Source organism: Anomaloglossus baeobatrachus, chromosome 4 (genome assembly GCF_048569485.1).
Source record: "Anomaloglossus baeobatrachus isolate aAnoBae1 chromosome 4, aAnoBae1.hap1, whole genome shotgun sequence".
NCBI classification, from domain to species: domain Eukaryota; kingdom Metazoa; phylum Chordata; class Amphibia; order Anura; family Aromobatidae; genus Anomaloglossus; species Anomaloglossus baeobatrachus.
The window spans coordinates 625,601,606-625,627,445 of NC_134356.1; the positions used below are offsets into that span (position 1 = coordinate 625,601,606).

General features: G+C 47.4%; 1 protein-coding gene across 4 annotated transcripts in view; it reads left to right on the top strand.

The window, feature by feature from the left end:
- ADGRL1 (adhesion G protein-coupled receptor L1) overlaps positions 1-25,840 on the top strand; it is a 551,629-nt gene that overhangs the window by 478,398 nt on the left and 47,391 nt on the right. For 3 of the 4 annotated variants that reach the window (XM_075346318.1, XM_075346320.1, XM_075346321.1), the window contains 8 exons: positions 6,327-6,365; positions 6,538-6,721; positions 13,832-13,954; positions 15,571-15,776; positions 17,129-17,299; positions 17,644-17,853; positions 18,021-18,241; positions 19,435-19,501. In XM_075346318.1, the coding sequence (XP_075202433.1) occupies positions 6,327-6,365; positions 6,538-6,721; positions 13,832-13,954; positions 15,571-15,776; positions 17,129-17,299; positions 17,644-17,853; positions 18,021-18,241; positions 19,435-19,501 (1,221 nt within the window). The remainder of the gene's footprint in view (positions 1-6,326; positions 6,366-6,537; positions 6,722-13,831; positions 13,955-15,570; positions 15,777-17,128; positions 17,300-17,643; positions 17,854-18,020; positions 18,242-19,434; positions 19,502-25,840) is intronic. The other variant, XM_075346319.1, reaches the window with a different exon arrangement.

Here is a 25,840-nt window from a genome sequence, read left to right on the forward strand (position 1 = left end):
CCCCTGACCTGGTCAGGCACCACTGAGTACTGCACCCATGCTGGGGACAGTACAATACAGGTAATCCAGAAGGCTGACCGAGGTGTGACTACACAGGCGCATAGTGATCAGGTCTCACACATGTACCTATGAGAGGACCCCTGGGGATCCCAGGAGGGGGAAAAGCCTTCACCTCCACTGGAATAGTGGAGGGGGCCAAAAGCCTCCATCTCCTCTCAAGGGGTGTGGTAAGAGAATCTGGTTGCTAGGTGGCGTAGGCAGGCACAAAAGGGAAAAGAGAAGGAGGAGTAAACAGTCTGCAGCAGAGCGTGGAGGAGTGAGGAGCAGGAAAGTGAAGCTCTGACAGGAGCAGCAGTGAAGGTCCCAGATGTGAGCCGGTTCAGAGCAGAGTCCAGGGAGCTCCGAGGAGAGCTGACCCCTTCCCCTGGGCTGCTGGAGTCTGACAGCGTCCGCGCAGTGGCTACCGACGGGGGAGAACGGTCACCTAGGAGTGCTACCCGAAACCCATCTCCAGCTAGAGAGAGAGCACAGAGTGGGAAGTAAGGAGACTGCTAGGGAGAACCAGGCCCAAACGGGCGGCAGATCCCGGAGCGGGGATAGATCCACCTTTCCTTGCTAAACCTGCCGGTGTGGGGCCCTCAAAGCCCACACCACAACACCACAAAAGCCGCAGCCACGTAGCCACAGTTAGGGCCCACAGTTCACAGGAGGCAAGAAGCTGGAGTGATCTGGCCCAGGCAACAAGCACACGGCAAACGAAGGGGAGAGAGGCTTCAGCAACTTCCCTGGGTAACCCCCATAGGGACTAAAAGTCGGGGTTACCCCAAACCACCAAGGGCTAAGGAAGGCGAGTTGGTAGTCACCATCAGAAGTTAGCCTGAAGGATACCTGGTTCCCGCCTGGTTCATCCCAGCTACGCCCGGGTTACTCACCCTGCCATCTGAAGTGAGTAAAACCCCTGAAAGACATTCTGCGTGTGTGGAGTTATTCTGCGCCTTGTGGTACTACGCACCTACACAGGGCCCTGGGGCTTGCCTCACTCTCAGGAGGCTATTCCAACTAACTGCACTCACCATCAGCCCCAGGCATCCCTTAACCTGCAGTGGCGGTCCCCACTGACCGCAAATCTGAGAGTGGCGTCACGACAAACTACAAACTACAAAAAAGATCTCCTACCTGTGACCAAGATCCAGCTGAGTGGAGTCCCTGAAGGTAATGCACCGACACAACACCTGTGGGGCTTCACATCTGGCGTCACGAACAGGATAAGGACTAGACCTGTTCAGACAGGTGACCATGTGCCTGGGCGGTCCGCTTGAAAAATTGGAAGCGCCGCCATATTGCCACCATGAAAAGCGCGCTGAAAAACAACAGCAGCCCGCGCTGGGAGAAGTTACCGCCCACGAAGAGGTGTGGCTACCCAGAGATCCCCTGCAGAGTTCTGACCTCGCTTGTGAAGAGAGCGGAAGCGTCCAGAGACGTCGGGACAGAAAGGGAGCCAGAAGCCTGCTGCTGGGAGAGGAGCTGCTGAAAGAGGCAGAGCAGAAACTGAAGAGCCTGCTACTGGAGGCAGCGACGAGTCCACTGCTGGGAAATCGTGCAGAAGAAGGCGCAGAGGAAATGGCGTCTGAACGCAGAAACCCAGAACCAGGCTCCGCTGCCTGGTGGTATCGGGAGCTTGCCCAGTTCTGCGACCGACTGGAGACCCGGGTCGTGGAGCAGATCAGAGAAGAACGCATGGAACTTCTGGAGATGGCTGCCGCGGTTCAGGCCTATGAGAGGGGAACCGCACGACGAGTGCCAGACCGGACGGCGACGACTCAGACCCCGATGCTGCCACCGATGGGTGAGTCCAGTATGACCCCTGCCGGCCCGGATGCCCCGACCCCTGCTGCCACGCCCGCGGTCCCTGAAGAGGCGCCCGGCGCGGCGACGCTGGGCCAGGCCGCAGCCACGCCAGGTGCGGCCCGCCAAGCCCAGGCCGCCGCAGCGATGCCCTGCTCGGCCCGTCAAGCCCCGGCCGCCGCAGCGATGCCCTGCTCGGCCCGTCAAGCCCCGGCCGCCGCAGCGATGCCCTGCTCGGCCCGTCAAGCCCCAGCCGCCGCAGCGATGCCCTGCTCGGCCCGTCAAGCCCCGGCCGCCGCAGCGATGCCCTGCTCGGCCCGCCAAGCCCCGGCCGCCGCAGCGATGCCCTGCTCGGCCCACCAAGACCCGGTCCCTGCAGCGACGCCCAGCCCAGCCTGCACAGATCCCATCGCAGCTGCGACGCCGATCCAGGCCGCCGCCATACAGGGCGCGGCCCGCCAAGACCAGGCCGCCGCCATACAGGGCGCGGCCCGCCAAGACCAGGCCGCCGCCATACAGGGCGCGGCCCGCCAAGACCAGGCCGCCGCCATACAGGGCGCGGCCCGCCAAGACCAGGCCGCCGCCATACAGGGCGCGGCCCGCCAAGACCAGGCCGCCGCCATGCCGAGCGCGGCCCGCCAAGACCAGGCCGCCGCCATACAGGGCGCGGCCCGCCAAGAGATTGCATCACCACTTACCCCGGCCTGCAAGGCCAGAGCAGACACCGCTCCCCAGTCCAAAGAGGTCCCTACTGGAAAGCCCACGCTGGGGGAGGACCCCGCATACTGGCAGCTGAAGGCTGACATGGAGGTCAAGTTTCCACAATGGTTGGTGGACCAGTACATGCTCCCTCCGCACACCCCCAAGAGGATTCCGGCAACCCCTGCAGCAACCACGCCAAAGAGTCCCCCGCCTGGGCCTGTTGAAGGAAGTTCATCCCCAGCACCGCCACCAAAGGAGTGCCAAGAAGAACTAAGGGGGAGGGGAGGCCAGGAAGCTGAGGAGCTGACTCAGGAGCCACCAGCAGTGGATCCATGCCCAGAGCCGGAGATGTTGCCCTATTCCCGCTGGGACGAGGAAGACCTGACACCTTCTGCTGAGGAAGATCTGCCCCAAAGCCTCACCTGGGAGCTTGTAAGCTGCACTTCGCAGAATCCAGCCCGCAAGACACAGCGCCGCAGTAGAACCCAGTCTTTCCCTGCACCGCCATCCCCAGAGCAGAGAGAAGTCACGGCCAGAGACTTACAAGAAAAACGGTTCCTGAGAAGAGCCAAAGCACAGGTCAGAGGACCCCTTTGTAGAGGAATTGTGGAAGACTTTAGCCTGAAGTCAGGATACGGATTCATCGTTGCACCTGGTATAAAGGAAGGTATCTTCGTCAATAGAAGAGACGTCAGAGCCCACTTGCCCAGAGGACACCCTGGCAGAAACTTAAAAATGGGAGACTCCGTACAATTTACCATGCATCAAGGCGAAAGAGGCTGGTACGCGCTAGATGTAGTACCATGTCCCAAAGAAGAAAGGAAAGACAGTAATAAAGAAAGAAAAGACCAAAGACCTAATGATGAGACCACTACAGATGAGGAAAAAGGTCAAGAAAGCAGCAGGTGCCGCAGCCCTACAGGCCCAAGCCCTGGTGAAGAGGAGTCTGCATAAGTTCAAGTAAAGTACAGCAAGTTTTGACCAGTTGGAAAGTTTGTTTTGCAACGTTTTAAAAGTTCAAGTATGTGCCCACATAAACTTGTGTGAGAAAACCATAAACCTTAAGGCTATGAACTGGCTATAGCCACAAACTCTCGCAGTGTAAATAGTTACACCAGAGGGCACCACCACCACCAGAGTCAGCCTGTTTAGGGGCTTGGCTCGTCTGCAACCAGGGGGCCCGTCCGTATATAGGGCCTTGGCTCACCTGCAACCAGAGAGCATGCCTGTTTATGGGGCCTGGCTCTCCACCACAAAGAGGGTACCTGGTCAGCACCAACTGTGAAGGCCGCCTCTGGATCCTGCCAGAAGTGGCTGAAGACGCGGCTTCACCAGGCCAGGTATACCCTGAAGACCACCAGACCATGAAAGCCGCCTCTACATCCTGCCAGAAGTGGCTGAAGGCGCGGCCAACGTGAGAGGGTTTTGGGTGGGTTAACGGACTTGTGGGTGGAGGGTGGTGATGTATGGTACCTGGTGCTTTTAAAAATGTTTTACATGTTTTAATGTTTTATGCATTTTAAAATGTTGTCTTGCAGCCCGAGGACGTGCTGGTGATAACTAAGGGTCAGGCACCACTGAGTACTGCACCCATGCTGGGGACAGTACAATACAGGTAATCCAGAAGGCTGACCGAGGTGTGACTACACAGGCGCATAGTGATCAGGTCTCACACATGTACCTATGAGAGGACCCCTGGGGATCCCAGGAGGGGGGAAAAGCCTTCACCTCCACTGGAATAGTGGAGGGGGCCAAAAGCCTCCATCTCCTCTCAAGGGGTGTGGTAAGAGAATCTGGTTGCTAGGTGGCGTAGGCAGGCACAAAAGGGAAAAGAGAAGGAGGAGTAAACAGTCTGCAGCAGAGTGTGGAGGAGTGAGGAGCAGGAAAGTGAAGCTCTGACAGGAGCAGCAGTGAAGGTCCCAGATGTGAGCCGGTTCAGAGCAGAGTCCAGGGAGCTCCGAGGAGAGCTGACCCCTTCCCCTGGGCTGCTGGAGTCTGACAGCGTCCGCGCAGTGGCTACCGACGGGGGAGAACGGTCACCTAGGAGTGCTACCCGAAACCCATCTCCAGCTAGAGAGAGAGCACAGAGTGGGAAGTAAGGAGACTGCTAGGGAGAACCAGGCCCAAACGGGCGGCAGATCCCGGAGCGGGGATAGATCCACCTTTCCTTGCTAAACCTGCCGGTGTGGGGCCCTCAAAGCCCACACCACAACACCACAAAAGCCGCAGCCACGTAGCCACAGTTAGGGCCCACAGTTCACAGGAGGCAAGAAGCTGGAGTGATCTGGCCCAGGCAACAAGCACACGGCAAACGAAGGGGAGAGAGGCTTCAGCAACTTCCCTGGGTAACCCCCATAGGGACTAAAAGTCGGGGTTACCCCAAACCACCAAGGGCTAAGGAAGGCGAGTTGGTAGTCACCATCAGAAGTTAGCCTGAAGGATACCTGGTTCCCGCCTGGTTCATCCCAGCTACGCCCGGGTTACTCACCCTGCCATCTGAAGTGAGTAAAACCCCTGAAAGACATTCTGCGTGTGTGGAGTTATTCTGCGCCTTGTGGTACTACGCACCTACACAGGGCCCTGGGGCTTGCCTCACTCTCAGGAGGCTATTCCAACTAACTGCACTCACCATCAGCCCCAGGCATCCCTTAACCTGCAGTGGCGGTCCCCACTGACCGCAAATCTGAGAGTGGCGTCACGACAAACTACAAAGAAGATCTCCTACCTGTGACCAAGATCCAGCTGAGTGGAGTCCCTGAAGGTAATGCACCGACACAACACCTGTGGGGCTTCACACAAGCCTTGCCGGGGTCCGAGAGGCCCCTGCCCTGGTGCTGACTGTCCTTCGGAACACTGCTCCAGACCGCCGGGCCACTACCCGTCCGCGGTCCTTCCAGGAACTTCCACACGGTCCCCCTCCAGACAGTCACCGCCGTTGCTGACCTTGCTGACCTGTCCTGCACACAGCTGGACTACTTCAGGCTTTCTCTCTGTCACCACTCTTGCTTTCCTCCTTTACCACTTTACTTCACTTCTACTTTCACTTCCTTAGCTCATCTTAGCTGTTTACTCCTTCACTCCCCTAACTAAACTGCCTGGTTTCTCCCGCCTCCAGAGCTGTGTCCTCCTCGGTGGGCGGAACCAACCGCCTGGCCCACCCCCTGGTGTGAATCATCAGCCTCTGGAGGAAGGCAACAAGGATTTTTGGTTAGCTTTGGTGTTCCTAACTGGGATGTAGGGTGTGGTGGTGTGTGACTTGTGTCCCCTGGCTTGCCCAGGGCGACACAGTAGTAGCAATAAATGGAAAACGTGACTTAAGAACATAAGAAAACATGCGTCCTTAGGTTGTGATTTTCAGCAATGCATTTTTAATGGGTGAAGCACATTCCAAAATTGTGTCCCTCCAGTAAAAACAGCCGAAAATACTAAGTATACAAAAAAGTATAAAAAATGGAATGAAATAAGTGAATAAAACACTCAGTGAAACCTTTTTTTATACCTTTTGTCTCACAAATACGTTGTATCCATATTTTGTACGGATAGAACACGGACCCATAATACTCTATGGGGCTTATCATATCTGTTTTTTGAAGATCAATTGTCCAAAAAAACGTGTTCTTGTGGTCGGATTTGTGAACCAAAATCACCCCCAAAAAAATGAAAATGAGTTGCTAGCTTTGCATTGGGCAATCGTGTGAACTGAGTTTCGCGTTATGCATAAATTATTCTGACGCTGACCTATAGATGCCATTTTTTTAACCCTTTTTTGTATTTTACAGATGCACAAGAGGGAGAGGACCTGCAAGGATTACATCAAGGTAACAGAAGATACAGTAGTGTTATACATGGCGTGGTGCAGGGTCTTCCATTACTATTCTGGGGACACTCTCTCTGTGCCACGTACAGTCATATCTAGGCCGCATTACTGTATCCCAGCAGGTAATAGTTACTGGTGAGGACATTTTTATTCTGCGTATCTTATTTGTGCAGGCGGTGGTGGAGACAGTGGATAACCTTTTACGCCCAGAAGCACTACCCTCATGGAGAGACATGAATGTCACAGAGCAAGAACACGCGGCTACCATGTTACTCGACATATTGGAGGAAGGGGCTTTCCTAGTCGCTGATAATGTCAAGGAACCTGCACGCTTCCAGACTGCTAAGCCAAATGTTGGTGAGGCACCAGTACTGGCATTATTCTAGGAATATTAAAAATAATAAATATGAATATAAATAACTAAACTTCGCACTGAAATAAGAATATTTTATGATGAGGGATTGTGCAAATTGTCTTTTTAGTGAGGTAGTAGACAAACTCTAGTGCCACCTATTGGAGGTATTAATCCTAAAAGTCAAAAGTGACCCTTTAAAGGCTCTTTAAACGGTCACAATTGACTTTTAGGATTGCTACCTCCAATAGGTCACATCAGAGTTTGTCTCCTTCCTCACTGAAGAGACAATTTGCACATTTCCCAGAGGAGCATTGTGGCTTAAAGTCTCCTCACCACTGGCATGCTGGAATGGTGTGTCAGTCTCCATAAGGAGAAAAGCTTCCCCTTTAGAAGATGAGGGATTAAAATGATTGATGAACTGATTCCCACTCACATCAATGGCAAAACCATCGGCTGTGAACTCCTTCAACTACTGTGGTCCAAGCCACCCAAAATTAGGTTTTGTTGTCCTTAAAACCAAAAAGTGACCATGATTGGACAAGCTGGAAGCTTCATAGTTTTAAGGTTGAAATAACACATGTCCTTCAAGTTCAATCTATAGCCCGACATGTTGATTCTGAGGTACGCAAAATCTCCATGAGGCAGATGGTAATTGGACCATTTCCAAGGAAAAATTCCTAAATTCCTTCCCAAGTCTACATACAGCAATCAGACGAGTTCCCTGGATCAACGTTCCGTCACAGAATCTAGTGCACATAATCTGTAATACAATGGCTTCGATTCATCAAGGCTGGCGAAAATCACGCACGTCTTGATGATGGGAAGTGTTGGAGTCAGACGCTCCGGATTCATTGAGTGCACACCTCTTCATGAATCAGGAGCGTCTGACAAGTGGCGTGGACCTCACGACAGACGTATGAAAAAAAGAAAGAGTATCACTCACCACAGCATGCAACAAATTAATTTATTCCTTTAAGAAATATGAAATCACCATGGGTCGGGAAGTCGGGATGCATGCCGCACAGACAGCCATTTTGCTCCCAGGAGCTTCAACAGCTATTTAAGCCAGTTCAAGCGTCTTGGCACGTAACGGCCGTCTCTGTGTGGCATGCATCCACTTACCAACCCACAGCACCTCGGCGTGAAATGGCCGTCTCTGTACGGCATGCATCTACTTCCCGACTCGTGGTGATTTCTTGTTTCTTCATGGAATAAAGTAATTTATTGCATGCTATGGTGAGTGCTACTCTTCTCTTTTCATATGAATGTGTTCTGGACTGTCCTCAGGTAGAGTGAGCACCACCACTGCAATTGACATATATTTTTAGGGGGATCGCAACACCTGTCTGCTCCGCCAGCAATCACAATGCCGCTGGTGCAGGACTGTTCTTCTTGTTGTTGCTTCTCACCACAAATCTTACTCCAGTTAGGACACAAGCTATGGCCTTATGCCATCAATGTGACCCCCTCCTATCCCAGTATCAACCATTTTGGTAGATCTTGGTGAAACTAGAGTGAAAACTCCAAAAGCCTAAAAAAAAAACTAAACAGTTGTACAATTTCAAGTTGGGCAAAAACGTGAAACTTTTCAAACTGATTTACAGCAAAATTCTGGCGTAGTTACTTTGATGAATTGGGGACTATATTTTTCATGTTTTTTTCCTTCCTCTGGATCAACATGTTAGGATATAGGTAGAGATGAGCGAATAGTAATTATTCGTGTTCGGATATGGCTTACCGATTACCAAGTACTATTCGTCAAAACAAGAAAAATGCTCGGGTTCTCCATTGATTTGCATTGGTTTGACTGTTCCTGATGAATATCGGAATAGTATTTTGGGATTCGTTATGAATTATCCGAACTTGAATAGTAACTATTCACCCATCACTAGTTATAGGTTGAACTTGATGGAGCTGTACCTTCACCCTTAAAACTATGAAACCATGAAGAAAGGCAACCAGGGTTTTCTTGTACAAGTTGTAATAAGCAGCTGGAGAACCACAGATTGGGGACCATTGTACAACAGTTTAGGCTGCTTTACACGGTACGACCGATTGTGCAATTTCACAATCGATTGTACCCGCCCCCGTTCTTTTTGCGTCACGGGCAAATCGCTGCCTGTGGCGCACAAAGTCGGTAACCCCCGTCACACATACCTCTCGTGCGTCCACGCTGTGGGCGGCGAACGTCCACTTCCTGGAGTGGGAGGGACGTTCGGCGTCACAGCGACGTCACACGGCCGCTGGCCAATGGAACGGAGGGGCGGAGATGAGCGGGACGTAAACATCCCGCCCACCTCCTTCCTTCACATAGCCGGCGGCGGCCGCGTGACGCAGGTGAGCTGCTGTTCATCGTTCCCGGGCTGTCACACGGAGCGGCGTGTGCTACCCCGGAAACGATGAACAACTAAATTAAACGATATTATGGAACCTAGCGAGCAGTACACGACTCACGATTTGTGAGCGATACTGCGTCGCTAGGAGGTGTCACACAGGCCGGCATCGCCAGCGATGCCGGATGTGCGTCACAAAAACCGTGACCCCGACGATCTATCGCACGATAGATTGTCTAGTGTAAAGCAGCCTGTTCTTGACAAGTAACGCACATTTCCATATATTTTGTCTTTAAAATTGTACCAGTTCACCAAAATTACAAAATGGTTTTCTTTTGAGATCTATTAATGGAACTGTCTCATCAGAAACATCTCCCATCCTCTCCATCAACTACACACCCCAAGTTTGGCCTTCAAAACCCCCCCGCAAAGAGCTGATTTAGCTAGGGAAATCTGAGGCCAGTCATTTCCTCTAGGGGAAATGAAGTTTTGGATGAAGGTGAATTCAGATGATTGTTGACATTACGATACAAGGATGGGTCAAGTCTTGATTAACGGGAGACGATCTTAATAAACCGTTTCCCATTCTGGCTCTTAGAGCGGAGTCCTAATCAGAGGAATCTCCGCTACGAAGTCTATGTGCAATAAATTCTCCTGATGAAACAGCTTTTTTTTCTTTTTTTTTATCTCAGCCTCTCTGTAAACACATTACCAAATCTGAGCACTTTCTTAAAAAGGCTTATCTCTTCCTATTAAATGGTTAAAATTGGAAAGTACTTGTAAAAACAATCAACTTTGCAATTTATCAATTGTTAAAAATCCTCTCTGTCCTCTAGAATGGAGGGATTTTTAATTCTTTTGTTTACAGCTCATTGCTATGGTGTCACGATGTGACTAAAGGGCCAGGAACAATGGGACTCCCAGCAAGTAACCAGGGTAATATCATACCAGGGGAGGACTCCGGGCGAGCGACGCAACAAAAAGGGTTCACCAGGGAAAGATACAACAGTAGGCCCTGGTGCCAGGGAGAGGAGAACTGGGTCACCTCCTAACACTCGCCTAAGGCTGATCTCTGCACACCCTAACGTCTCTAGATGGGTCTTTCCCTCCCAATACGCCGATCACGTGCCTAGGCCCATGCTGGCCTTGAAGTCACCCTGGCTAGTGAAGGCCAGTGAGACACTAGTCTCACTTCTACAATGAAAAACTCGAGGAATGTATGGCAAACACATGGGGAAAGATACAATAAAAAGCACTCCTTGGTTTCTTTCATAGTAAACTTTGCAGCTGCAATACCAATGACACCACAGCTATGCCGCGACGAGCTCCTTCAACATGGTCAGCATAGGAATGAGCTATAGCCGGCATAGGGAGGAGCAAGGAGCGGATATTTATAGCAGAAAGTAGTGAATGTGGCGCCCCTGACCTGGTCAGGCACCACTGAGTACTGCACCCATGCTGGGGACAGTACAATACAGGTAATCCAGAAGGCTGACCGAGGTGTGACTACACAGGCGCATAGTGATCAGGTCTCACACATGTACCTATGAGAGGACCCCTGGGGATCCCAGGAGGGGGAAAAGCCTTCACCTCCACTGGAATAGTGGAGGGGGCCAAAAGCCTCCATCTCCTCTCAAGGGGTGTGGTAAGAGAGCCTGGTTGCTAGGTGGCGTAGGCAAGAACAGGAGAGGAGGAGCAGTGAGCCGGTTCAGTGCAGAGTCCAGGGAGCTCCGAGAGGAGCTGACCCCTACCCCTGGGGCTGTTGCAGTCTGACAGCGCCCGCGCAGTGGCTACCGACGGGGGAGAACGGTCACCTAGGAGTGCTACCCGAAACCCATCTCCAGCTAGAGAGAGAGCACAGAGTGGGAAGTAAGGAGACTGCTAGGGAGTACCAGGCCCAAACGGGCGGCAGATCCCGGAGCGGGGATAGATCCACCTTTCCTTGCTAAACCTGCCGGTGTGGGGCCCTCAAAGCCCACACCACAACACCACAAAAGCCGCAGCCACGTAGCCACAGTTAGGGCCCATAGTTCACAGGAGGCAAGCAGCTGGAGTGATCTGGCCCAGGCAACAAGCAAACGGCAAACGAAGGGGAGAGAGGCTTCAGCAACTTCCCTGGGTGACCCCCATAGGGACTAAAAGTCGGGGTTACCCCAAACCACCAAGGGCTAAGGAAGGCGAGTTGGTAGTCACCATCAGAAGTCAGCCTGAAGGATACCTGGTTCCCGCCTGGTTCATCCCAGCTACGCCCGGGTTACTCACCCTGCCACCTGAAGTGAGTAAAACCCCTGAAAGACATCCTGCGTGTGTGGAGTTATTCTGCGCCTTGTGGTACTACGCACCTACACAGGGCCCTGGGGCTTGCCTCACTCTCAGGAGGCTATTCCAACTAACTGCACTCACCATCAGCCCCAGGCGTCCCTCAACCTGCAGTGGCGGTCCCCACTGACCGCAATACTGAGAGTGGCGTCACGACAAATAGAAGATTCCCTACCTGTGACAAGATCCAGCCGAGTGGAGTCCCTGAAGGTAATGCACCGACACTACACCTGTGGGGCTTCACAGCTGCAAATTACAACAGCATGTTAGATCAAAGCAGGATAGAAATGCACCTTCAAGGGAATCTGTCATCAGGTTTTTGTTACCGCAACTGAGAGCAGCATAATGTAGAGACGGAGACCCTGATTCCAGCGATGTGTCACTTACTGAGCTGTTTGCTCTCATTTTGGTAAAATCAATGTTTTCTCTACTGCAGATCTAGCAGTTATACAGAGCTCCTGAATATGCTGGACTACCTGGCAGCACACTAACTAGTCCTGTAATTAAACAGTGGTTTTAAGACAACTACACTAAGCAGCCCAGTAAGTGACACATCGCTGAAATCAGGGTCTCTGCGCCTATGTTATGATGCTCTCAGATTAGGTGGCAAAAACCTGGTGACAGATTCCCTTTAACCCTTTCAGTACAGGATGGAATAAAATATGCTCCAACTCAGAGTAAATGACAAGCAGACACTAAAATGGATCTGCAATCAACAATTCGCTATGGCCTTCTGATCCCAGATCGCCCTTCGATCACATCAGGCCATGACACACTTGTGACATAAAGTTAACAGCCACCTCTGCACAACTGAGAGTTGGTTGGTTTCCTATGCAAAGAGCGTAGGCTTGCAAGCTCTATAATATACACCAGGACTCAGTCAATGCTCTTTTTACTAGTAGCATCTGAGAATGCACAGTCTGTGCCTGTGGCTCTACGTTGCTGCCAGAATGAACTATAAAACTACAGGAGCGGACTGGTCCCACGGCCAGCAGAAAGCTGTGGAGCGGTGCACTCCTGAAGACAACATGAGATAGCTCTAGACCGAAGGTTCATTAGATAGACAGCTATCTCTCCCAACTCCACCATACACATGAACGCTGTACAATGTCAAGCTCTGGCATCTCTGGCTTATCTCCCCTGAAAGCAAAAGGTTCAGCCATTGAAATTTAAACTGGCTGATCCCTCTCTCATGAAATCACCTGTCGAGGTGAGTCGGGAGGCCTCCATACATATCACATGGACATCTGGTTTTGCAAAATTGGCTGGTTCAGCCAACTACTTTCTTTATGGGTCTTTAGATGTTAGGCTAAATACTCAAGTAAACAGAGGTAACATTATGACAAACAAGGGGTATACTGGGACACTTTAACAACAGAAGGCCATAGAACTAGTGAGCGGGAAGATGGACACCTCCTCCACTTACCTGCCGATGCACCCTACACTCTTACGAGTCCCTATACAGGTTCCTCACCTGTTGCCGAGCAGGAACCTGAAGCCCTGAGATGACCTTACAATCTCTGGCTAGAAAGTGGGCAGGTGAAGGACACTAGCCCCACCACTGCACTGATACAATAAACCAGGAAAGGTAGACAGACGGGGGGAAAAACTACAACAGACTGCTGCAGTCAGCACCAAGACTGCAGCCACCACAGCAACTCAGCAATGGGTATCAACAGCTCCTTCCACCTCCAAGACCAGCAACCAAATGAATCAAGAAAAATCGTCATCCACTGCTGGTAGCAGAGGGTATATAAAGGGACTGGGAGTGGTCCCAAACCGGAAACACCCGAGCTGGTTTTTGGCCTGCATGCTGGCAAGGAATACTTCCATTAACACTTCAACTGCCAAAGTAAAAGAAAACACATTGAAATAGCAGAGTCTCGGAGGAGAAAGTGAGACTCAGACCCAAAACCTGTCACTAAACTTTTATAGCAAGAGACAACTATGAGATTAGGTTGTGATTACAATGGCATAATAGTTTTGGTTTTATAGGCTACATGACAGATTCTTTTTCAACCATCTTGCTACAAATTTTAAGGGATTCTGAGGAATCCCATTAACTGTCAATGGCTTGGTCATGTATTTGCTTACAATGACTACGGTAAGGCCAGCTGAAATAGATTGGCCTGTAAAGCTCATACCGTGTCACCAAACTAGATGTCATGTCATAAAAACCCAACAACTCAACAACCCCTGTTGTTCTAATCAGCATAGCCTCGATCAGCTTGTATAATGTCTGTTTCATACCTTCCTCCATATTATCTGTGTTATCTCCAATGGTATATCCACAAGCGTAAGATATGATGCCGAAATTTCTGCGACTGAGAAACAGTTCTATCCATGGGGGACGGAGCTGTTTCGGCAGCAATTAAATTCTTTTCTGCAAGATCCATTAAGATGAGTGGGATAGCCTCAGAAATGTCTGAATTCGCCCTAACCGTCCATGTCTTCTCGCAGTGCTGGAAGTTTCTGTCATAAACACCGATGACCCCGTCTCCGAGCTGATCTTCCCTCAAGACAACCACAGTGTCAGCTCTATCCAGCTGTCTGCCAGATCCATCAAGCAGAACAGTCGCAATGGTGAGATATGTCATTACTTAGGTTGTGTTTCTCTTTGTAGATAAGTCATCGCTGAGATGGTTATGTTCTCTCTTTATTACATACAGTAAATGGTATCTTACATCTCGCGTGGTTCAATAGCTTCGCTACAAGAAGCAATAAGGATTAAAATAAAGACAACAGTTCTGAAAACATGAACATTGGATAGTTATAGTTATGTTCCTACTTCTTTGCATAGCCAAAGACGTTAATAGATGGTCTGTCTGATTCACCAACTTAATTAGATATTTAATGGTAGCACTCGTAAGACTAAAATATTTCACACATTCAGGGTTTTTATAAGTAAAAAAGAAAAGCCCATTAAGGCTCAAATTACACCAATATTGCTAATCCATTGGTGGAGCCTCCTACTATGTCTAAAGCCTTCCACACACATTACATGCCTGTTGGCCAAACGAAGCTTCGGCCAATTGTTTGGCCAACAGCCATTTCGCCCATGCACAAGAGAACTCAGTTGCCCAAATGCCCTTGTGTTCTCTAAGAGAAAGCCATCGCCAAACATGTCTGCCAGCAGCTTATGTCCAAGAGAGCAAAGCTATCGGCAGTTCGAAGGAGACATATTTGTTGAACATCTCACGATTGTCCAGGACCCCCATACACATTATTCCATTGGATGAACCCAACGATATCGGTGGTGTTATGACATGGACTGGGGACGGTGCGGCTTGAGGCCAAATACACAACTAAACAGGTAACACCACGAGAAACAAGGGGTACACCAGGGACACTTTAACAATGGTGGGCCCTAGCGCTAGTGAGTGGGAAGATGGACAAGTCCCCTACTTACCTGCCGCTGTACCCAGCACTCCTAGACAGTCCCTATATAGGGTCCTCACCTGTTGCCGAGCAGGAACCTGAAACCCTGAGATGACCCTATAATAGTCCTGGCTAGTGAGTGGGAAGGTGACAGACGTTAGCCCCATCGCTGCACTGAAACAACACACTGGGAAAGGAAGAAAGACAGGGGAATACCATCACAACAGACTGCTGCAGTCAGCACGCAGACTGCAGCCATACCAGCAACTCCAAGAATGGGTTTCATCAGCTCCTTCCACCTCCAAGACCAGAATCCAAATGAATCAAGAATAACCAGCACCCTCTGCTGGTAGCTGGGAGTATATTAAGGGACTAGGAGGAGTGGTCCAAACTGGAAACACCTGATCAGGAGTCTGAGGATGCTGGAAAGCAAACTGACATTAACCCTCTATTTGTCAAAGGAAAGAAAACCACATTTAAATAGCAGTCTCACTATTTAAAGTGAAACTCAGACCCAGAAATTTATTGTCACTAATCACTTAAAATAGAGGGACGACCATGGCAGGTGGGTTTGGACGAAATTAGTCTATTGTGTATGGGACTTTTTAGTCTCATTCCTGGCAAAAAATGAAATCAGTTAATCGGTGATGTTGGTGTTATTATAATTGACTGCTGAAAACCAATATTGTGTTAAACATGTCGTCCTCAGCCTTTCCCAGTATGGTGGCAATATTTTATTATCTTTATGACACATTTCACTCTTCAACTATGTGATCAGTGCAGTTCCTGATTAATTAAATTTTCATGATTTTCCATCTCAGGGGTTGTCAAAGTGGTCTTCATCCTGTACAATAATTTGGGCCTCTTCCTGTCTACGGAGAATTCCACTGTACGCTTTGGTGGAGAAGGCAGCTCCTCGGGACACTCATTGGTTGTGAACTCACAGATCATCGCAGCTTCGATTAATAAGGAATCCAGCAGAGTTTTCCTCATGGACCCTGTTATTTTTACGCTACCACATTTACAGGTGAGCGAAAACAAATTTGAAGGGTGATAAAGTACACTGTATATGGAAGACGGAAAAAAGAAGCATGTAAGAAAATATTGCTTACCAGATGCAAAAGTTTGGGAAACCGAAGTGGTAAATGTTGGAAAAGCGAAGTGGAGAGAGTGGTGGAGACTTTTTTAGTCAAGAGGACACCAAATGTCTATGACAATGGCAAGGCTGATCCTTTAGGAAGCCATTTACAAAAGGACAATTTGACAGGCAAGAAGGTTCAATTTCTGGCATAAACAGATCAATTTCAAGCGATGAATGTATGTAATTTATGAGATTGCTTTGTAGAGGATCATAATTGTTAAAGTTGGCCTTAAATATTGGATCTAATATATTGGCAGATCCAAACAGAAAATTTACATTCTATAGGATATTGGGGAGGAGGCAGTAGGTGGGGCGGTGGTGAGGAGGCAGCTACAGTGGTGGTGAGGCAGCAGCTCTGGTAGTGGTGAGGTTGCAGCTCCAGCGGTGGTGAGGTGGCAGCCCCGGCGGTGGTGAGGTGGTGGGGTCATTGGAGACTATAGGCATTTCTGAGCGGATTAGTTTCATTTGAAGCTTGCAAGTGTAGCAGATAATATGACGTGTTGAGGAAGCTAATTTTAGAAGACAGGGAGGGAATGCTCCGGAGAAGACTTGGAGGCGGTTGGATGAGGAGCGAATGAGTGTTGAGCAGAGAAGGAAATCCTGGGAGAACTGAAGATTACGTGTTGGAGTGTAGCTGGAGATTAGTTCGTAGATATACAGAGGAGACAGATTACGGATGGCTTTGTGGGTCAGTGTTAGTAGTTTGAATTGGATATGGTGGAGAATTGGCATGGCATCCATTGTAGGGATTTCCAGAGGGGCGAAGTGGAGTGGTAGTAAGGTTTTGGAATTAGAAGTAGCCTATTGGGGTTTTGGCCAAGGTTACCTTTTTGGGCTTAAATATCAGAAAGATTACATAGTAGAGTTTGTCATTGATATTCTTAGGTTAAAACCATTTCAATATGTTGTTAGATTTTAACACTAGAAGTCCCAGAGAGGGGTCATTTAACATTTCTACCATTGGAACCCTATGGAGCTCGAAATTCCTGGGACTTCTAGTGTTAAAGAGATAAAGTGATTTATTATAGCTGAGAATTAAAATGTGTGAAGGTCTCCCAACTCCCCTGATGACAGATGTCGAGGAAAGCAGGGATAGAGCATGTTGATTTCAGCATGTCCACATGTTTCCAGAAGAGTTAGCCAACTGCTTATTCATCCTTTGTACTGAAACATGCATGCTTAGCATACGTTACCTATATATGTTAACTTGTTTTAACCTATTTATTCCTGTTTTTCAGTCTAAAAACCACTTCAATGCCAATTGCACCTTCTGGAATTATTCTGAGCGCTCGATGTTGGGTTTTTGGTCAACGCAGGGTTGTCGGTTGTTGCATACTAACAAGACCCACACGACCTGTGCGTGCAACCACCTAACTAATTTTGCTGTGCTGATGGCCCACAGAGACATGGTGAGCGCGCTGTTACTGTCATGATTTATTTCGTTTCGGAAGATTAAGATTTCATTACTTTAATAAAATATGACTTTAACTTCTCTTTTTAATTTGGTTCCTAGTGGATTTCTTTTATAATGAGGGTTTTTCGGCGCTGAGCTCCTTAGTGATGGACATTGTCCTATGTAAAATAAAGCCATAAATCATACATTATGAGAATCTTAAAATACACGATATTACACGGTCTGGGATAACAGACTGGGTTTTGCTATATGTTCATAATTGTCGTCCAGTTTTGTTTTGGAGGATCTGTACAACAAATGTTTATTGATTTTGTAAAACAAGAGTTTTGTTTTTGTCAGTACCAGGGTCGTATAAATGAGCTGCTTCTCTCGGTCATCTCCTGGGTGGGAATAGTGATCTCTCTGGTGTGTCTCGGAATCTGTATATCCACCTTCTGCTTCTTGAGAGGTCTTCAGACAGACAGAAACACCATCCATAAGAATCTGTGTGTCAGTCTTTTCCTGGCGGAACTTCTTTTCCTTACTGGTATCGACAAAACCCAGTACCAGGTACAACTATCTTGCTTTCCTTGAGCTCGCAACCGTGAAACTCTTGATTGAAAACCATTTACATTTCCAACCTAATTTCTCATTCCATCTCTAAATGTCTACTGTCATTACCATTCCACCAAATACTGTCCAGTGACCTGATGTTGACCATGTCGTATCTTCTTCAGGTGGTTTGTCCCATTTTGGCTGGTCTCCTCCACTTCTTCAGTCTGTCAGCTTTCTCTTGGCTGTGTCTGGAGGGTGTTCAGCTTTATCTTATGTTGGTGGAAGTCTTTGAAACAGAACATTCCCGAAGGAAGTACTACTACCTCTGTGGCTACGTGTTCCCTGCTCTGGTGGTGGGGATCTCTGCAGCCGTGGACTACAGGAGCTATGGCACGGATAAGGCGTAAGTCTTCCTTGGTCTTCTACGATTGTGTATTGTATCCAGACATGTCCACTTCTATGTATCTCATCCAACTTACACCATCTACTGCCATTACTATTCCTCCTCGTGTCCAATGACTTGGTGCTGACCATGTTGTATCTTCAACGATCTTCTATTGTATCCCAATATGTATCTCATCCAACTTACACCATCTACTGTCATTACCATTCCTCCAAATCATGTCCAGTGACTTGGTGGTGACCATTTTGTATCTTCTACAATCTTCTCTTATATCCCAATATGTACCTCATCCCACTTACACCATCTACTGTCATTACTATTCCTCCTCGTGTCCAATAGACTTGATGGTGGCCATGTTGTATCTTCTAAGATTTCCTATTATATCCCAATATGTATCTCATCCGACGTACACCATCTACTGTCATTATCATTCCTCCAAATCAAGTCCAATGACTTGGTGGTTACCATATTGTATCTTCTATGATCTTCTTTTATATCTCAATATGTATCTCATCCAACTTATATCATCTACTGTCATTACCATTCCTCCAAATCAAGTCCAATGACTTGATGGTGACCATGTTGTATCTTCTAAGATCTTCTATTATATCCCAATATTTACGGTATCTGATCCAAATTACACCATCTTCTGTCATTACCATTCGTCCAAATTGTGTCCAGTGACTTGGTGGTGACCATGTTGTATCTTCTACAATCTTCTATTATATCCCAATATGTATCTCATCCAACTTATACCATCTTCTGTCATTTCCATTCCTCCAAATTGTGTCCAATGACTTGGTGGTGACCATGTTGTATCTTCTACAATCTTCGATTATATCCCAATATGTATCTCATCCAACTTACACCTTCTCCATCCTTGTCATTACATCTCTTTATTTTCTTCATCCTCCCAGTGGTCTTTATCCAATGTAGTCTTCACATTCTTCATATTTAGTCATCTTTCTGAGGGTCATCATATTTTTTTCCCATGCAGCTTCTCTCATAGACGGTCTTGTATTGTCTCGAACAATGTAATTTTGCCCTTAACCATTTTCCCTCGTTCTTTGTAACTGCTCTGTGACTGCAAGTGTCTTCATCTCTCATTAATTACTTATCTGGATGTGGCTGTTTCTCTGCGTTTCTATCAATGTTCCTCACTGTCTGTTTTGCCGCTTCTCTTATTGTCACAGTTGCTGGCTGCGAGTTGATAATTATTTCATCTGGAGTTTTATTGGCCCGGTTTCCCTTGTTATTGTGGTGAGTAATGATACTGGTGTCCTTTCTCTTTAGCTCACTGTCATTGCTTAACTTTATCCGGCACTATGTTTTCTGTTCTCCTTTATATGTCTTCTTTTTTCTCACTCTTCTACTCTTCACTACTCAGATAGTCCATTTTGCATAGGGTTAGGAGGACAACACAGCGACGCAACATTATATCTAAGGATTGTCAATGTGGTGGTATTGCATCCCATGACTGTAAATCCAAATCCAAACCTGTTGAATTTATGGTTTGCAAGTTGCATGTGACTTTTACCCATAGACTTCTATGTAAGTCACAGATTACATGTCTGCGATTTGACTGGGATTTTTTTCCCAGCCACATCACAGCTCTAAAATAGTCTAATGATAGAGAGCCACAGACAAGACAAAGTCATGTTTTTGTTGCACGACACATGTCTCTGTATAGCCCAAGCCTTATACAACTAGGCACAAGTATGGCTTATGGTGCATTAATTAATTCCTATCCATGAGCAATAATCAAATCAATCTATTTATAAGATATAAGGAATAAGATTCACATTCTGCTCCTTATTTATGATCCTCGACCAAGTGTCTGCAACTCTAAAAAGTTTTTAAAGCTTCTGTCACACTTTTTTTGCAGTGTGTTTTTTTTAGGATTTTCATTCATTGTTTACATGCATTTTTGTGTCACATATATTATTTAAAGAGGACAATCGACCAGGATTTCATGTATAAACTAAATCCAGTACTATACTGGTGCTATCATGCTGATTCTATACATACCTTTAGTTGTGAAATCGGATGTATAGTTTCTGAAATACAGGCAAGTAAAGTTTGTGAAATGCTCTGTTATTTAATGATAGGTGCAATGGAATATCTAATAGGTGGGTCAGGTTTTGCTAGTTATTCCTGTCCTTGTCTGACTGCCTTCCTGTCCTTCCTCCCCCCTGTCTCTGTTATTATAGGGGGAGGAGGGAGGGAAAAAGGACAGGCAGCAGACAGGGGCAGGAATAACTAGCAAAATCCGACCAACCTATTAGATATTCTGTTGCACTTCTCATCAAATAACAATGTATTTTACAAACTTTACTTGCCTATTTTTCAGAAACTATACATCCGATCTCACAACTAAAGGTATGTATAGAATCAGCATGATAGCGCCAGTATAGCACTGACTTTAGTTTATATATGAAAATCCTGGTGGTTGGTGCTCTTTAAGAAAAATAAGCAAAGAAAAGGATTTACTTACCTTTACTATGGAAAAATAATGAAATATATTTCACCAGTGACCTCAGTGCATGGAAGGTATAGTAGGGCCGACTTCCCAAAAATGATCACGTAGAGCAGGTAATATCCAGGACTCAAGATCAAGTTAATATCCAATTCTTTTTTTATTAATACATCTCTAAATACCACATGATAGAAAATGTATAAAAACAGACAAAATCCAACGTGTTTCAGACCACTATTAAACATGGAACATACATGACACACACATTTTATTTGTGCTGTGCACTAGAAGTAAGGTTGGTCTAGCATCCTGAAATGCGTTGGTTTATAGTAGGGCCAGCTTACCATAAATGATCACATAGAGTAGGTAGTGTCCAGGACTCGAGATTGATTAAAAATCCAATTCTTTTTTATTAATAAATCCAAAAATAGCACATGATAGAAAAAGTATAAAAATAGACAAAACCCAACGCATTTCAGACCACTGTTATTCATGGAACATGACACATACATTTTATTTGTGCTTTGTACTAGAAATAAGGGTGGGCTATCCTCCTGAAACGCCATGGTTTATAACGGAGCCGGCTTCCCAGAAATGATCACGTAGAATAGGTAGTATCCAGGACTCGATATCAATTAAAAATCCAATTATTTTGTATTAATAAATCCAAAAATAGCACATGATAGAAAAAGTATAAAAGTAGACAAAACCCAGCATATTTCAGACCACTGTTATTCATGGAACATGACACATACATTTTAGTTGTGCTTTGTACTAGAAGTAAGGGTGGGCTATCCAACTGAAACGCGATGGTTTATAATGGGGCCGGCTTCCCAGAAATGATCACGTAGAATAGGTAGTATCCAGGACTCGATATCAATTAAAAATCCAATTATTTTTTATTAATACATACCAAACTAGCACATGATAGAAAATGTACAGCAACAGACAAAACCCAATGCATTTCAGACCACTATTAAACATGGAACGTGACACATACATTTTATTTGTGCTGTGTACTAGACTAAGGGTGGTCTATCCTCTCGAAACGCGTTGGTTTTTGTCTGTTTTATACCTCTTCTATAATGAGTTATTTTTTAATGTACTACTTCAGAAGAATTGGATTATTAATCGATCTTGAGTGCTGAATTCTACAAGTTATTTTTTCCTGTTGTGAAGTCTATAGGGAAAATACTACAGAACAAGAACCAGCTACAGTTTTGTTTGCTGTTAAAAAAAAACACTAAAAAATGTGGTAGTTTTGTAAAAAAAACACAATGAAAAAGATTTTTCATTTTTAATTGGAAGCTGGTCATTAGCAGGATCTCTGAGGATATACTGTATGTATTTCATGCATGTGCGTAGCCAAGAAGTCAAAACTATGGCAAGCACCAACTTATGAAAAGATGTGGGCATAACTTGCTCCTAAAGTGATCCATGTGCCTGAACAATTTCTATTTTTTTGTAGACTGTTTTGCTGTTTTCTATCTTATTTCCTCTTTTTTTTTTAAAGGGGTTGTCCACTACTCAGACATCCCTTTCTCAATCAGTATGTTTCCTTCAAGTAAAATATTAACATCTATACTCACTACTGGTGTTAGCACCATTCCAGCGATGTTGGCACTTACTCTCCCAGGGATTACGTGACATATAAATGTCACGTGATCCCTACAGCCAATCACGCTGGCTTCACTCTCCCTTTCTTTGGACAAATCAGACATCCGGAGGAAGTGACAGCTGCGGCTTCCCTCTAACTTCCTCCAGATATCTGATTTGTCCGAAGGAGGGGACAGTGAAATGGCCGCTGATTGAGCCCCAGCAGAGCCAGTGCCGACACTGCCGGAAAAGCGCCTGCACCAGAGATGAGAGTAGGTGTTAATATTTTACTTGGGGAAAACATACTAATTTAAAAGGGGTTGTCCGAGTAATAGACAACCCCTTTAGGCATTCTCTATCTTTCTAATGCCGGCGTCACACGGTATGATATATCGTGCGATATGTCGTCGGGATCACGTCGTTAGTGACGCACATCCGGCATCGTCAGAGATATCGTACCGTGTGATACCTTCGAACTTACTGTGAACGAGCAAAAATACTCACCTTATCGTTGCTCGTTGACACGTCGTTCATTTTCAAATTGTCGTTCCTCCTTCTGTGCTCTGGTTGTTCATGGTTCCCGGGGCAGCACACATCGCTCCGTGTGACACCTCGGGAACGACGAACACAGTTTACCTGCGTCCCGCCGGCAATGCGAAGTAAGGAGGTGGGCGGGATGTTACGTCCCGCTCATCTCCGCCCCTCCGCTTCTATTGGCCAGCTGCCGTGTGACATCGCTGTGACGCCGAACGTCCCTCCCCCTTCAGGAAGAGAATGTTCACCGCCCACAGCGACGTCGCCCAGGAGGTAAGTACGTGTGACAGGGGGTTAACGACTTTGTGCGCCATGGGCAACTAATTGCCCGTGATGCACAAATGACGGGGGCGGGTACGATCGCTCATGCGATCGCACGATAGATCGTCCCGTGTGACGCCAGCCTAAGGCCCTGTGCGCACACTGCGTTTTTACCCGCGGTTTTTTTTTTGCATTTTTGCTGCAGAAATTTCTTGTGAAAATGGTTGTAACCTTTCTGCAGACATTCCCCAGCAAAACCTAGGGAAAAAAAATAGCTGTGCGTACACTGCGTTTTTTTCTCAAGAACATTCTTTCTGCAGAATTTCTTGAGAAAAAGAATGAGCATGTCACTTCTTTTCTGCAGGTATCTGTGTTTTTTGCCATAGATTATGGTACAAAAAACCACAGGGACCAACCTGCAGAAAAAACGCATCAAAAACGCACAAAAACGTGGTAAAAACGCATGCGTTTTATTGGTGCGTTTTTTGAACGCAAGTGCGCTAATCTTTCAGACTCTCAAGAAATTTCTTGAGAAAAATCCTTTTTCTAGTGCACACAGGGTCTAATGCCGGTTGCACACATCAGGTTTTTTCCGCATATGTGAAAAATGGACCAGGATTTTTGCAGAGTGACAACCACTGGATCTGTCTCCAGTCGCTGTTGGGAAAAGACACATTGATTGTATTGGATCCACAACCTAAAGGCTGCTTTACACGCAGCGACGTCGCTAGCGATGTCGCTGGTGAAAGCACCCGCCCCCGTCGCTTGTGCGTCATGGGCAATTCGCTGCCGATGGCGCACAACATCGCTAACACTCATCACGCGTACTTACCTGCCTATCGTCGTCGCTGTGGCCGGCGAACCGCCTCCTTTCTAAGGGGGCAGTTCGTGTGGCGTCACAGCGACGTCACATGGCAGCCGTCCAATAGAAGCGGAGGGGCGGAGAGCAGCCGAAAGAAAGTGACGCCCACCTCATTGCCGGAGGACGCAGGTACAGTGTTGTTTGTCGTTCCCGAGGTGTCACACGTAGCGATATGTCCTGCCTCAGGAACGACGAACAACCTGCGTCCTGCAACAGCAACGATATTTGGGATTAGAACGACATGTCAACGATCGACAATTAAGTGAGTCATTTTGATTGTTAATGGTCGTTCCTGCGTTTCACACGCAACGACGACGCTAACGAGGCCGGATGTGCGCCACGAATTCCGTGACCCCAACGACATCTCGTTGGCGATGTCGTTGCGTGTAGAGCCCCCTTTAGTCGTAGCATATGTCTTAAAAAATAACCAAGGATGTGTGAAATAGCCCTAAACAATTGTCCTACTTTCCTATATTTGTTGTTGTATCTCTTTTCTGTGATTTGTGTCTTAGATTAAAAGGGGTATTCCCATCTTCATGATCCTATCCCAATATGTAGTAGGTGTAATAATAATATTAGCAAATACCTCCAATTAGAAATTTAGTATAGGTCTCCTAATATAGTTATGTTTCTTACCTCATGTGCAGGGCATTGCAGCTTAGCTATCCACTGGCAACTAACTAACTGACTAACTGCCACTATATTTGTGGGTTGTAACAATGGATAGCTAAGCTACTGCAATGCCCTGCACATGAGGTAAGCGATGTAAAAAATCAGGAGAACTATACTACATTTCTAATTGGAGGTACAGTTAGGTCCAGAAATATTTGGACAGTGACACAATTTTCGCGAGTTGGGCTCTGCATGCCACCACATTGGATTTGAAATGAAACCTCTACAACAGAATTCAAGTGCAGATTGTAACGTTTAATTTGAAGGTTTGAACAAAAATATCTGATAGAAATTGTAGGAATTGTACACATTTCTTTACAAACACTCCACATTTTAGGAGGTCAAAAGTAATTGGACAAATAAACCAAACCCAAACAAAATATTTTTATTTTCAATATTTTGTTGCGAATCTGTCGCGGGCGGAGGAGGGGACGCCGCGCTCTCCCACTGCTCGGGTCTGGCTGCCGCTGCTGCTGCGGCCTGCTGCTGCTCGGTGGCTCGAGCGATGGGCCGGATCCCGGGGACTCGAGCGGCGCTCCTCGCCCGTGAGTGAAAGGGGTTTGGTTGTTGGGATAGTTTATTGTCCGTGACGCCACCCACGGTTGTGGTGATTGTATGGACACCACCGCTGCTCTGTATGGGGATCCCGGGAGCGGTGACAGGGAGCAGCAAAGTTGTTAGTTCTCCCCTCCGTGGGTAGGGGGTGGTTGTCCCGGGGACCAGTGATGAGGTGGGGGGTGCTGGATGGCAGGGCCGGTGCAGGGCTTGGTGGGGTGCAGGGACGCGGGGGCAGCGCTGTGCCTCACGGCACTGTGGTACTCACTCAGCCTGAGACGGTGACACAGTTCTTGGTAAAACACACGGCTGGAAAGACGGTTCCCACGGACGGCTGCGGTTGCTTTTCCCCAGTAGTTGACGGTGACGGTCCCTTTTCCTGCACCTAAGATGTTAATGGTAGCGATGGGTTCCCACCGGTAACCCGCTCCCCGACTTGGTTATGGGCCGGAGGAGCCCTACTTTGCCCTCAGGCGCTGGCCCTGAGAAACTGGTGCCCTGGCGGTGGCAGTGTCTCTCTCTAACGGTCGGACTGTTGCCTTCAATCGGGACTTGGTTGTTGGGAGACCCAGAGGTCCCCTTCACTGACGGATTTGGCAAGTTCACGGCGACTCCTAGCCTTGCCGGGATCCGAAAGGCCCCT